The sequence below is a fragment of the Leuciscus leuciscus genome (assembly GCF_965113295.1).
Source record: "Leuciscus leuciscus genome assembly, chromosome: 10".
NCBI classification, from domain to species: domain Eukaryota; kingdom Metazoa; phylum Chordata; class Actinopteri; order Cypriniformes; family Leuciscidae; genus Leuciscus; species Leuciscus leuciscus.
The window spans coordinates 6,876,086-6,891,308 of NC_138734.1; the positions used below are offsets into that span (position 1 = coordinate 6,876,086).

Sequence of the window (15,223 nt, forward strand, 5' to 3'; positions counted from 1 at the left end):
TGGGAACTATATTCTCAGAAAAAGAAGCACTGCTACTTCTGCGGAGTGATTTGCTCGCAGCACCTGAGAAGCTCGGTGGTGAGGAGATGAGTTCGCTCAGAGTGTTGCGCTAATCACTCTGCCCATGTAGTAGTGCTTCGCCTTCTGAGAATATAGTTCCCAGTATATATACGGTTAGAAGATGGCTGTGTCTCATGTGACCTTGTTATTTGTACACGCTGTGACTATACAAATCATAACATGTAAATAGGAAAATGTTGGGTTATTCTGTCTCTTATTGGGAGCAGTATGCCAGCTGGAGCCGTTTACCTCCAGTCTTGTGCTAAGCTAGGCTAGCGGTGGGTGCGTCAGATAGTGTTACGGCACACACGGAGATGAAAAGGGTATGTATGGACTTCACTTATCTAACTCTGGGGGATACGGTGAATAAGCTGAAGTTCCAAAAAGTCGGTGTGAGAGGTTGAGACACTGCATGACTTGCAGCTGTAGCTGGACATACTTTTAAATTTGGCTGGGACTTTGAGGTGGTACTGGAACCTGGCGGTGACCAAAACTGAAAAAGACATGACACACAAAAACACGTATGACAAAACCTGTTATCCACAGCACCAATAAAGATGAGCAGACAGTGTAAGAGAGAAATTGTAAAAGAAAATTCTGTAGAAATAACAAAAATTAAATACAAAAAAACAGCCGATTAAAAAAACAAAAATGTAACCTTTAGATTTTAAAACTTTAAGTTTAAAACATTGTATTTACATGGCTAATACTTACAGAAAACTCCTTCCCAGGCTGCAAATAAAATTGTCCCACACTGTAGAGCTGTAAGAAAGCAAAATACATATTATTCAGTTAGCCTAACTGTTATGTTTCTTGTTGAGGACATATATTTCATACATCTGCTTACAATACATCTAGGTTAATAAAAATAAGCTTCACTTGACCTCTCTAAATATTCTAACTTACTTTTTTGGCATGCATTTTACTTGTCTTTGTTGCCTAATAGATCATTATTAACTCTGATAGTTTTTTTTAAAACAATTTACACCTTTATTCATATTTTTAATTATTAAAATAATCATTATTTGTCATTACAAATCACAATGCTACAGAACTGGGTCTCCCGCCTAAATAGAAATGAAATAAAAGGCTAAACTGGTACCAATAGCCAATCTCTCTAAGCCCAAATCACCCATTTTGCGTTGCAAAGGAAAGTGCAGTATTTTTAACCCTTGTTTTCACGTGTTTTTGTGTCTAAACGACTTATTAAATTTGGTCCAGTATTTATCATAAAAGTTAGTAAATTCATAAAGTTCGCCATCCGAGAAACGGACTGCAAATAGCAGTTTGAGCAAAATAACGTTATGTCTATAAGTGCTTGTTTTTACCACTGACGGGCTCGGATGCCAGGAAAGGATCCCTACAGATAACAGTTAACGTTAGACATGTTTGTTATCATAAGATCCTCCAAACGTAACATGTCAAATGCAGTAATTTTATCTCGCAGACCATCGTATAACACATTTAACGTTAGTTAACCACCTCGATTTGTCCTTCCACCGTTCCAACAATCACCAAGTCTGTTTTGGTCGAAATAAACCGTAAGGTAATGTTAATTCAATGTTCAAATCTCGAGTTAGATTTGAAAATGTCGGGACAAGCAACGGGGTGAAAGAGCAGATCTAACTAACGGTGTTTTTGCAACCGTCGCTGGCTAAACTTCCACTGTTATTTGTACACTATAGTGTAAAATCCTAAAACCTTATTATAAAATTCAAAATTAACTTACCAAATGTCCAGATATCCGCAGAGATCCATCCATCCATCCAGCGAGTGATCTGCGTCTGCCTGCAGTTGTGCTCTGACGTCAGTCGGGCGGCGCGCGCGCTCTCTGTTTACAGCAACCCTGTATTATTGCCAGGCATATTACAGCCAGGCTACAGCTAGGTTACAGCAACACTAAAATTTACTGTAAAATGTTCCCGCTCAAACAAAATTACCCACAATACAATGCAAATTACAGTACTTTACTGTAATATAGAAATGCAGTATTGTGCTGTAGGTTATTACAGTACTGTGCTGCTAAATCTACAGCGACATTTAACAGTGCGAGCAATCTAAGCAAAGCAGCGCCATGATTGCAAGCTTAACAAAGGCGAACAACATAAGAGGTGAATGAGTGCAAGAAAAGAGTCAAGGACTTGGAGATACAAGATGAGCATCTTCGCAAGGATAACCGTGATCTTAAGGAGAGGGTGAGAGAACAGGAAAGATATAGAATGAGATGGTGTCTCCGTATGGCATAGAAGAAAAAAAAAATTAAGATGTCAGATCACTTGTCATTCAGATTCTCAGTAAATTTGCACCTGAGATGGAGGAAAAGATGGCTGTTGACATCGGCCATAGGCTGGGAAGAAGGATGGACAATAAAAACAGGAATGTCATCGTGCTGTTGATTTATATTTATAATTGAATATTTATGTTTAACTATGCTTTGCAAACTGCAAAATACCTAATATATCCTGCAAAATGAAGCACTTCAACCAAAACTACATATAGCATTATCAAAATCAAACTTTTGCTTGAAATGGCACACACTTCATTTTTTTTTTTTTTAACCTTTATTTTTACAGGCAAGTCATTAAGAACAAGTTCTTATTTACAATGGCGGCCTGACAAGTGGAATAACCACTTAGGGAAAGGGGAAGTAGAGTTAAAAGGTACAAAACATTATAGATACTTACAGGTAAGCAATTACATAAATACAATTGAAAACTCAACACAGTAGACAACATACCACATTGACCAGCTATATATAGAAATGATGAATGGAGCTACAAAGAAATATTTGCTAAAAAAAAAAAAAAAAAAAAAAAACATCCCCCTTTCATTTCCCTTCTCTTTTTCCCTTTTCCTCTCCCCTTCCTCCTTATTATTTTTATTTTTGACTATGAAGAGAAACAGCTGCATGTGTCCGTGAACAGGTGTGAAATAACAGATTTAAATGATGAAGTTGAAATTAGCTTATCAATTTTGAGAGTATTTTGGAGCGAATTCCAGTCCCGAGCGGCAGCAGATTGAAATGTTATTAGACCAATGGCTGTTTTGGTTTTGGGGATTATTAATTGAAGATAAAGTGAAGCCCGGGTATCATAAGTGACGGGCTTTGGCTGCAGCAGGTGACCTAAGTAAGGTGGTGAGTGGCCACTTGTAAATGAAAGTGAACCATTGCATCATTCATATTACCAGATTTTTGTCTAACCAACTACACGAGGTTGGGCTCATTGAAAAGTACTCTCATCTTTAGTATGCTTAGCCATAATACTAAAATAATTAAAATTGTTGAAAATTCTTCAGATTGGTCACATTTACAGAAATATTTGCATATATACACACCGATACACACATGCTGTTGAGATTTTTTTTTTTAAGCCCTGTTAGTGTGCAGATCATTCAATGATACAAGACCGCCATCTAGCGTTTAAAATGAGATCACAAGTAGATAAAAAAAAAAGTCAGTCTGAGGTGTCGTTGCTATAACGCGTTGCAATGGGTTGTGTCAAATTGCGTGTGTCTTGCTTCGGTCTTGATTGACGGGGTCAGTCTCCGTCTCCGAGGGTATCGAAACTCCGGTGTTGTCTGTGTGGACGATAGACATAACCGTAGTAGCTAAAGTTATGCGTTTTAAACTTAGGTATCCTACAGTCTACTCGGGAACCGATGCTCTCGAGCCAATTATAGTTATTTCAGTGAGTATGGCTCGACGGCAGGAAAAAAAATAAACCAAACTTTTTATTTATTTATATTATATGTAAATAATAACAAGTATAATAATAATAATAAAAACACACAACATAGGCACAAGAAACATTTAACAATAAAAAAGAGAAGGACGTGGACAAAAGATCTGATTTATTTTTCAGATGTTTATTGATCACATTTAAAAAAAAAATCACATTGAATTTAAAAAAAAAAAGTTTACTATCCATCTATGAAGCTAATGTTGCTTACACACAGCAGGAAACAATAGTAAAAAATAAATAATATATTTCCAAAATGTATAATCCAAATGTAATATAAATCCAAAATAAAAGCACTGCATCAGACATCCATTACACTTAAAAAAGTGTTTGGGTTTCCTTGAAACACACCTGCAGTCCACTCAGAATTGACATGCAGTCTAAGTGCATCACACTTCTTGAGAACCACTCATTTACACTGCTTCAAAATCACTGTCATCTGAACTCTCATAATCATCTTCTTCATGGTCCTCTGGTATCTCCCCAGGCCCAGCATCCTCCAGCAGAGAAGCAGCATTTGGTCCTAAAGCCAGGCTGTAACCTGAACATACGACTTGGAACTTCTCCTCTACACCTGCAAGCCTTTTCTGAAGAAGACGCAGAAGCCCGCAAAGACCCTCTTCACTTAAACTGCCTAGAAGGACAAATTAAAGCGAGGCATTACAATACTTCCATTGAGTTAGTGTTGTTCATTAACTTACAAGTTACTACAGACAGAACTACAGACCATTTAGATCCAGCCACAAGAATGTAATACCTGAGGATCTCAAAGCGAGTGGGTTTTTTTGTATTTAATATGTCTGATCATCCAGATGATCCATGATTTTTTATCACCAAAAAACAAAGGAAATCCTGAAATTAACATGTGCTTTATGGAGACTTTTGTACCCCTAATTATAGAAACCAATACAAAGTCTCTAGGCCCAGCCATTTAGCTGTTTTCCACCTCTTTTCTCTTTGTTGTCAAATTCGACCCAGAATGTAGCTCCACCCACTTCTTCCCCAACAGTAGAACCTCAACTCTTCCACTCCCCATCGCCACAGACAGCAAATACATTATTTTTTTAATAAACGTCATTACTGCGTTCATAACCAGGATATGTAGCAAATATAATAAATATAATAATTTAATCAGATAAAATGAGGCATATGTTACAGTAGCATATAAAACCGTCCTTCGGATGAGACGTAAAACTGAGGTCCTGACTCTCTGTGGTCATTAAAAATCCCAGGATGTCTTTCGAAAGAGTAGGGGTGTAACCCCGGCATCCTGGCCAAATTTGCCCAGTGACCCTTGTCCATCATGGCCTCCTAATCATCCTCATATACTGATTGGCTTCATCACTGTCTCCTCTCCACCAGTAAGCTGGTGTGTGGTGGGCGTTCTGGCGCAATATGGCTGCCGTCGCATCATCCAAGTGGATGCTGCACATTGGTGGTGGTTGAGGAGATTCCCCCTTTCTATGTAAAGCGCTTTGAGTGCCGAGAAAAGCGCTATATAAATGTAATGAATTATTATTATTATTAAAACATATGCCACAATATCAGCGTTCATATCCGGACTATAAACTTTTTACCCCAGTACTTTTGTTATTATTTGATGTTTGCAACTCCGAAATTGCAATACATTGAGGTTGAAAACTGTTTGTGAAGTTGTTTCAGATATAGGCTATAGTTTACATGAGGACAAGGACACGACCAGCGCGCGAAAGCATGTTTAAATATTCGGATGTGATCCTGATTTAAAAGGTTTAATAGACAGCGGAATCATAGGAATTAGGTTGTGTGTGTCACGATCCAATCTGTTAATAATTAATCATGCATAGGCTGCTATATACATATAAATGGGCTATAGATCCTATATATACTGCTATTTCTTTTTTCAAATGTAGTTTTTACAGTAAAAATAGTACGCTGAATTATGTAACTGGTCAGCGGCAGGGTGTTATAAACAGCGCAGGTGCCAGAGAAAGTCCTGGCTGCTGGAGATGCCACCGGAAGTGCCGCTGCGAGACGCCGATGCCATTTTGCGCTAGCCCTTACTGGAGAAACCGTAGGCGCGAATTTAGATAAGCATTGATAAAGCGAGCGCAAGTTGCAGCAGCCGCAAGGTCAGTGAATGTGCAGGCAGCCAGTCGTAAAGAGTGATTGATTGGTCGCGGCACTGTGTGCAAAAAAATATGTCGGTCGGGTTACACAAAGCAAATCATCTACACAATTATTTAGTTTTCTTATTTAATAACCGACAATTTAGTTGTGATAATAATTTTGGCATAAGGCTTATTAGCGTTAGGCTATAGCCGAAAGGTCTGATTTACGCACTGTTACAACAGTCATTATTTATTTATTTTCACAATGACATTTGAGTTCATGATTTTAATGTTATTGTTTTTTGTGGCAGACTAAAGACTAATGAATACTGTTGATCTTTGAATAAAAATATGTTAAGAGCATCTTAAGAACCTGAAGAAAAATCAATGTTAAATTTCAACATTGATTCAATTATCTTTTGGTTAATGCATTAACATTGATTCAGTGTTGGTCTGCTATCTGGGTTATGTTATGTGTATGATCCGCAGAGGTGGACGAAGTACACAACTTCCTTACTTGAGTGAAAGTACAGATACTACTGGTCAAATATTACTCCGTTACAAGTAAAAGTTGTAAAGACCTATTTTTACTTAAGTAAAAGTACAGAAGTAGTCGTTTTTAAAAATACTTAAGTATCAAAAGTAAAAAGTAAATGTCAATGCATTGTTTTATTATTGTTGCATTGTTGTATGTAATACTTAAAGTACCGTATGCCTCTGAATCTATGCCTGCATACCCTCATATCAATATCACATTTATTTCTAGAACACAGTTCCAGTGGGATTGAATGTGAGATTGAATAAGTCACTCAATAACGTCCACAATGGTTTCGGACACCCAAATGGCTGTTCCCTCAAATATTGCCCTATTTAAAGTTTTTTGGCTTTTAGTATGAATATGTTCGCCTTACTGTTATCTATAAGTTAGTGTGCAAAAAAGTGACAAAATTCGCATTTAGAAAATCAAACCCAACGTTGAAAATGAAAACGTCTCAGGTTACGTATGTAACCCTGGTTCCCTGAGAGGGAACGAGACGCTGCGTCGAGACGCGGTGGGAACGCCCTGCGGGATTGCGTCGTGAAGCACGTGTATAATCAGTCCAATGGAAAGACGAGACGTCATAGGCGGGTGACGTCATCGACCAGGAAACTATAAGGCAGCCACGCTGACACAGATCGCGTTAGCTTCTGAAAAGCCGAAGCAAGTCGATCACAGGCATGCAGGGAGTATGGCAAGGCGACCCAGCGTCTCGTTCCCTCTCAGGGAACCAGGGTTACATACGTAACCTGAGACGTTCCCTTTCAAGGGAACTCGAGCTGCGTCGAGACGCGGTGGGAACCCTATACCCACGACGCCATATGACAAATGCCTGTTCTGTATGAAGACCATGCGCATACTAGGATACAAGCACCCTAGACCCTGGAGTGGAGCCTAGGTCCAAGTCATAAAATCTAACAAATGTATGCGGTAAGGACCTGCCTGCCGCATTACAGATGTCAGAGTGAAACTCCTGATAATAAAGCCTTAGAGGCAGCCATACTCCTGGTAGAACAGGCCAGGACAGCCAAAGGTGAAGGCTGTCCGACTGCTTCATAAGCAAGTGAGATAGCCTCAACTACTCACTTGCTCATTATCTGTTTAGATGCAGGGCAACCTATCTTAGGTAACCCGAAGCAGACAAATAACTGCTCTTATATATACGCCACAGGGCAGCTCTGTGGACATAAGCATCCAAAGCCCAGACAGGGCATAACAGATTAAGTTTTTCCTGATCTGGAGGTGGAGGACAAAAGGCCTGCAGCACAAATGACCCGCAAATTTAGTAGGGACCTAGGAATACAACCCGGCAAGGGGTGAAGAAAGACTATCACCATACCAGGTGCAAATCCAAGTACGTGCAGGCCTCAGCCTCATGTACCACGGAGAAGACGAAATAAGAATCTCTCCTCAGAGATAACCCAGCAAAGAAACATTCATTGCAGAAATCAAGTACTGTACCATAGGGCAGATAGCAAGATTCAGATATTCAGTCTTCTCGTGGAGGGAGCTCTAGACTGGAGTATGGTCTCCACGACCTCAGTCGAGAGACCTGAATCTATGAGCTGGGCCCCCTCAGAGGCCGAGCCCATAGTATCCATAACTCCGGATGAGAGTAAGATATCTCCTCAAAGATATCGGGAAATGCGTACAGGTGTAGCCTCAACCACACCTAATACGTTGCATCCAGTTCAAGCAGAGCTGGATGTGTCAGGGAGAACCACATAGGGCAATGCGTTGTATAAAACGATGCGAAAGGTAGACTTGAGTTTTGACCGAAGTTCTCCCAAAGGAGCTCCACCAAGGCATCGCCGCGTGACCTTGATCGTGCGAAATGGATTTCCCCTCGGAGAAAACCCCTTGATCCTGAGCCACCACTGCAAAGGTCTCATGTACAAAAGGCCAAAAGTGATTACGTTGGACGCAGCTGCCATGAGCCCCAACAGTCTCTGAAACTGTTTCACAGTGAGTGACTGGCCTAGTTTTACCCCCTTTACGGCTGTGAGAATCGCAGAAATATGTGCAGGAGACAGACGTGCTTGCATTATTGTCGAATCCCATAAAACACCCAGAAAAGTGGTCCTTTGAGCTGGGAGGAGCACACTCTTCTTGGCGTTGAGCCACAACCCCAACCTCTTTATGTGAGACAGAACGACATCTCGATGCCGAACTGCCAACTGCTCGGACTGAGCTAAAATCAACCAATCGTCAAGATAATTTAATACGCGAATGCGCTGGAGTCTCAGAGGAGCCAGAGCTGCATCCACGCATTTTGTAAAGATGCGGGGTGATAAACCTAGGCCGAAGGGAAGAACCCAATACTGGTATGCTTCGCCCCCGAAAGCAAACCTCAGGAACTTCCTGTGATGAGGATGGATAGATACATGGAAGTACGCGTCCTTCAAGTCTATTGTGACAAACCAGTCCTCGGACTGAATCTGTTACACAATCATATTAGCGTAAGCATACTTTGAACTTGAGATTCTGAAACCTGCTGTTTAATTGACGCAGGTCTAGAATAGGACGCAACCCCTCACCCTCTTTCGGAACAATGAAGTTACGGCTGTAAAACCCTGACTGTCTGCTGGGAGGAGGAACCGCTTCTATAACTCCTTTTGCAGAAGTATCAGTACTTCCTGCTCCATAACCAGAGCCTGCTCGGGGTACACCACTGTGGGGAGGACCCCTAGAAATCTGGGCGGACGAGAACCGAACTGAATTCTGAACCCTTTTCTATAGTGTGCAGGACCCACTGAGAAATATATGGCAGTAGTTTCCACGCTGCCAGAAATTCTACTAGGAGAACCAGTCTCTCGAGACTGGCCTCTGGATTTGGTTGAACAGTCACTTTGGTGCCCTGAAGCGGCGAACCGGCAGGGAACAACCGAACTGACCGTTCTACGCCCCTCGGAGGAGGATCGTATGGGGACGCTGACACCTCGGTGCCCTGAACGGAGAACCGGCAGGGAACAACCGAACTGGCAGCGCTGCGACCCTCCTCAGAGAGTCGCACCCCAGAGGGTGCCGAGGAGAAACGATTTCTCAAAACCGTCCCTGCCCCGGAGGAACCTTCAGAAGCCTGATAGCCTCAGCGTCAGGACTTCTTGTCTAAGTTTTAATAGAGATAACGACAGTCCTCAGATCTTGCCTACCTCTAACTAGCTTTATTCCTACGACCCTCCTCGGAGGATCGCTGGAAAAAAGCAGGCACCTCGGCGCCCTGAAACGGCGAACCGGCAGGGAAACCAAAATGACTGCTCTACGACCCTCCTCGGAGGATCGTTTGGGGACGCTGACACCTCGGTGTCCTGAAACGGCGAACCGGCAGAAAAACCGAACTGGCAGCGTTGCGACCCTCCTCAGAGAGTCGCACCCCAGAGGGCGCCGAGGAGAAATGATTTCTCAAAACTGTCCATACCCCGGAGGGGACCACCCTCAGAAGCCTGCAGCCTTGGTGTCAGGGCTTCTTCATCCAAGCTATTTTAGAGATAAAACAGTCCTCAGATCTTGCATATCTCTAACTGGCTAGACTGCGACCGCCACCCAGGTCCCCCTCAATTGTGGATGAGCCCGAATGGCGACGCTCTGTTTTGCTGCATTTTATTTATGCTTCGAGGAGCTTTAGTAGGCTGAGACTGCTCATTTTCGCCCAGCAGTCTCAGGAACATTAGATCGGTGAGGAAGAAACCTCTGGAACGCCGCTGAATAATTTATTCTTCGTTTTATTGAAAGCAGAGCGTCCAGAAGAAAAGACATATTTTATCTTTATTTTTCTTTACATCAGAAAAACTATATATATATATATATATATATATATCTCACTCTGTGGCCACCAGCAGGAAAACAACCAAACTGGCAGTGCTGCGACCCTCCTCAGAGAGTCGCCCCCCAGAGGACGCCGAGGAGAAACTATTTCTCGAAACCGTCCCTCCCCGGTATAGTTATCTGTTGCGCGACGCAATTCTCGAATAGCGTCAGTGCTGACATCCTCACATTCATCCATGTCCTTACATACTTTACCCACCAGCGCTGCCTTTTTAAATTTTTTATTTTTTTATAATATACATCTATTTTTATGATGGCTGGTGGGTAACGTCGGGGTTATGATGACGCCGACTCGGGAGAGAGATAGCTCACAAGCGTCTCTTAAACTCGAGGCACTGTCATACCATGATACTTAATACCCATAACATTACTATAGTAGAAGTTTGGGGATTAAATACATAAATAGAAACCGGTTTATTCCACGATCTCGACACCTCAGTGTGGAGATAGGGATAAAACGGCTTTCCCTGACGAGGAGGGTTTTATAGAGTATATAGAGTTTTCCTTATATTTTCACTCTCATAATAACCGGTTGGCCAGTAATATTTAACTTAGATAAAACCTCCTTTTAAAAGTTTATTTTCTTTTTCTCCTCTTTATTCAACAGTTATGAGCTGACTTATTTATTTATTGAAAACTCATAAACATCTGCTTTATTCTTTATATTTTTTATTGTTTTGTTCTCTTAACAAAAACACTAACGATACCAATTCCTCGGAACTGGAAATCGTGCCTCATCCCGGGGAGGAGAAACCGCAGAGTGTGTTTTTCCCCGAGATAAGGCACTGGATCTAACAGGTGAAGGCAGAGATAGGGCGGGGCCCGTCTCAAACCCCGCTGTTCGATCCATTCGCGATCCCCAAGATGCGTGTCGACGCCGTGCCTCAGCAGCAGCGGGACCCGCGCCTCGGGGAGCGCGCACCGAACCGTCCTCCTCGAAGAACGGCCGGCGGGAGCGGAGCGTCCTCACGGACAGCTTCTCGCAATGCTCACAGTCAGCCCCCTCGAGAACTGACTGTTGGCATGCTCCACTCCCAAACAAGCAACACAAAGCTGAATTGTGTGTCCCCACTCGTGATATAACGTGGGCAGGGAACAACACAACGCTTGCTTGCTCCTTTTGCCATAATATATATATATATTGCAACTTGACAGACAACAATAAATATGACAAGGACAGAATACACAGATCGCTTGCTGAAGGCACAGAAGCTAACGCGATCTGTGTCAGTGGGGCTGCCTTATAGTTTCCTGGTCGATGACGTCACCCGCCTATGACGTCTCGTCTTTCCATTGGACTGATTATACACGTGCTTCACGTCGCAATCACGCAGGGCGTTCCCACCGTGTCTCGACGCAGCTCGAGTTCCCTTGAAAGGGAATCAGGTTTATGTCAGAATCCAATGTCAGATTGACGTTGATCTCCAACATTGGACAGACGTTGTATTGTGGTTGAAAATGAAAATCGGGTTGACGTCAGAAACCAACATCAGTCGGGTTCTGACGTCAACCCTACTTTTATTTTCAATCAATATCCAACGTCAATCTGACGTCAGGTTCTGATGTCAATCAGATGCAGGATTCTGACGTAAACCCGACTTTCATTTCCAACCAAAATGCAGCCCCTGCAACCAAAATCATCCACTGACTGATGTTACTTTCTACTCAAGGACCTTGACAGAATTGCAGTGGAGTAAAAAGTACGATATTTGTCTTTCAAATGTAGTGAAGTTAAAGTAAAACGTTTCCAGAAAAAATAATACTCAAGTAAAGTACAGATACTCAAAAAGTGTACTTACATTTACATTACATTTACATTTAGTCATTTAGCAGACGCCTTTATCCAAAGCGACTTACAAATTAGGACTAAATTCAGCGAGTCATCATAAAGAGGCAAAAGCAACAACAACGCAGGAAGTGCTCAAAATACGAAGTTCAGGTATTATTCAGATACCTTCTGATACCTTCAGATCCAGATACTTAAGTACAGTACTCAAGTAAATGTACTTTGTTACTGTCCACCTCTGATGATCCGTGATTAATTAATACAGCTAGTACACAAGGAATATTAAGGTTAGTAGTAAGAATATAAAGTGTTTATTTTATTACACTTTAGCTATTTGCATCTGAAGATTTCAATTACAATACATATCATTAAAGGCTGTTTTCCTCACATCAGTAGCACTCACATACACAAAATGCTTCTGAAAGTTTTTACAGAGGGATTTGTTCATTTAACATTTGCTTAATTTATAAATTTTATTCCTTTTTTTTGGGGGGGGGGGGGGGGGGCTTTCTGGATGTTGACAGTATTTCTGAGACATCCAAAATTCTCTTTGTAAAAACCTTAAACTCTAATATGGCAACAAAATGAAACAAGAACTTTAACCTGATTTTATCCAATGTTTAGATTTCTGCTCTGGAAATGTATGCAAATTAGCACATAATTAGATAATGCATCATTCACATATTTAAACATAACATTTCAGAAAACTTGGAATGCAAAACAATTTTCTCAATATACTGTGATCAAGCAAAAGGGGAGGTGATGTACTATTACAAAATGTTCCCCCTTTTGTCTTGCCTCAAGTAATTTATGTTCAGATCTGCTGTTTTGATGGATGTTAGCCTGAGATACATTGTAAAACTGCAGGTGTGTTTCAAAGAAGGGTGCAAAACAGTTGTGTAGATACTTCGACTGTCTTGCTATATTCTGGATTTTCAGCAAAATGGATTGTTTCCGCAGCTTTGAGTTCCTCAAAAACAACAATCTAGAGATAGAAGAAGATAGATAAGATTGACATGTATTACATACATGTATTACTTAATACATTTTCTTGAACCAGTTTATGCCTTTGCTATACTTCACCACAGTGACACCTATATTTACACACAGCCAGTCACCTCATTATCTCCACTCTTGAGCCAGGGACCGGGGAGATAGAGGGCTTTCTGAGGACCAACCGACCAGTGGCGTCCAAGATTTTGCCCGTTCACGAAAACCACTCCTTTACTCCAATTCTGCCAACAGTACAGAACAACATGATTTGTGCCGTCTTCTATGTTCTAAGGCTGTTCTAATGAAACTGTAGACTCACCGGCAGCTTCACAAAAGTATCTGTGGGCTGATCCACTACCAGGGTTCCCCTGAAAAACGCAGGGTAGGTGGGCTTCTGACCAACAGGCATCCATTTCAGTGACTGCAGTCTAATAAAAATTGAGAGATTCAGTTTTGACCTATGATTAATGTCTGTGTATATAAGCCCTGCGTCTTTGCAAAGTCTTACTAGCGTCACACTGCATTTCTGAGCGCTCTCTCTTGTTTCCCTTGTCATGAGCCGCATTTCCACCGAAATTACCCAAAACAATTTGTCCCAGGAACTTTTTTCCCAGGAACTCGTCGTCAGTCCATCGGTCGTATTTTTTAAACTCTGTTGATTTGAATAGCAAACAACTCTTACTGCACGCACCGCAACAGATTTAAAACAATGGTGGTTGAAATAAAATGCTGCGTGAAGTCAACCAATCAAAATGCCAATCAACCAATCAAAGTTCTTGCGGTGGAAACGCAGCTATGGTTTATGTTCTTGATCTTCTGCCCGTTTTCCTGGATTCTCCTAGATTTCTGAATTCACTTGGACTCTTTCATTATTTTCAGTGAGATTTGTGTAAAGGCATGAGCGTGCTAAGCGGCTCAGATAAATGACAGTCCAAGACACAGGCAAACAGGGAAATCCAGGGAAACGGGGAAGAGATCAAACTATAGACCATGACAAGAGAAACAAGAGAGAGCGCTCAGAAATGCATTGTGACACTAGCAAGACTTCACAAAAAGTGAGACAAACACAGGGCTTATACACAGACATTAACAGGTTAATGACACATTGGGGGATGTAATCACACGAAAATGAGTCCAGGCAAAGGTTTATGGGAAATGTAGTTCAATATGGAATGGCAAAGGACTAGGGAGGAGTGTCCTCCGGCTGGCAGGCGTGACAATTATTTACCCTGATAATTTCTTATTTATAATTAGAAAATATTAAGTTAAGGCTTATCAAACTTTAGTAAGAAAGCATTTGTCTATTAAAGACAATAGTAAGATAACTGTCGAATAATTAGTAAGTTGTAGGCACAGAAGAATCTAAATAAATGATGACCTTCATGTCAGATGTAGAAATTATATCTTCAGGAAGGACCTAATTTTAGAGATGGTTCCAGTTCTTAACCCGTGCCTGTAATTGCTTAAGTTAAACTTACCCATTTTGGTATAAAACTATTATGGAAGCTATATTGTTATTATGGAAACTATTATGTGTCCGCAATTGAATAAAAAATGTTTTTTTTTTTATCTGACTTTTTCGCGTAATTCCTGAGTTAGTAATTAAATTTTTTTACCTCAGAATTATGAGATAAAAAGTTTTTTTTTACTACGTTGCGGAAACAAACTTCCATGCACTTAAGACACAATACAGAAGCAAATACTCAGAATTAACCTGTTTATGAAACTGGTTTTCATATCCAAACAGTACATGGAGAACTTTTTTAGAGGTACATCGTTCAGAGTTATATCTCCAACAAGCCCTGTATGGATGAAAACAATAATGAATGGCATGTTATGGTCACTACACCCCTTATCATATCTATTACAGTACTATGTGACATACAACTAAACAATGTCTATATATATATATATATATATATATATATATATTTTTTTTTTTTTAATCAATCAATCTTATCACACCTTTCTGCTGGTTGTCCAGGGCTGGACCATAGTTCACTCGCCCACAGTTCTCAACAAGCAAACTCAAGGTCCTCTCACTCTGCAAAAATGTAATTAGCGCAAGATTAATACATTCAGGAAAAAGATTGTTGTAAGTCAAAGAAGGAAAATGAGCTCAAAGTGCTCAAATCTTTTTTTATTTTATAATACTAATATAATAATAATAGTATTATAGTAATAATACTAA

At 40.8% G+C, this 15,223-nt stretch overlaps 1 protein-coding gene and 2 long non-coding RNA genes across 3 annotated transcripts in view; all 3 read right to left on the minus strand.

Moving 5' to 3' along the window:
- Positions 1–365: 365 nt before the first annotated feature.
- LOC309507251 lies at positions 366–2,001 on the minus strand. Its single transcript, XR_014209102.1, has 3 exons — positions 1,790–2,001; positions 775–822; positions 366–553 (listed from the first exon to the last, which is right to left on the minus strand). It is a non-coding gene; the product is annotated as an uncharacterized lncRNA (long non-coding RNA).
- Positions 2,002–6,375: 4,374 nt separating this feature from the next.
- On the minus strand, positions 6,376–8,212 carry LOC309507385. Its single transcript, XR_014209133.1, has 2 exons — positions 7,578–8,212; positions 6,376–7,366 (listed from the first exon to the last, which is right to left on the minus strand). It is a non-coding gene; the product is annotated as an uncharacterized lncRNA (long non-coding RNA).
- A 4,329-nt stretch (positions 8,213–12,541) lies between these two features.
- The window catches only part of LOC309508212 (beta-galactosidase-1-like protein 2), a 15,635-nt gene continuing 12,953 nt past the window's right edge, over positions 12,542–15,223 (minus strand). The window contains exons 13-17 of the mRNA XM_082182730.1: positions 14,998–15,076; positions 14,747–14,834; positions 13,352–13,460; positions 13,158–13,274; positions 12,542–13,024 (exon numbers count right to left, since the gene is read on the minus strand). Of these exons, the coding sequence (XP_082038856.1) occupies positions 12,914–13,024; positions 13,158–13,274; positions 13,352–13,460; positions 14,747–14,834; positions 14,998–15,076 (504 nt within the window). The 3' untranslated portion in view covers positions 12,542–12,913. The remainder of the gene's footprint in view (positions 13,025–13,157; positions 13,275–13,351; positions 13,461–14,746; positions 14,835–14,997; positions 15,077–15,223) is intronic.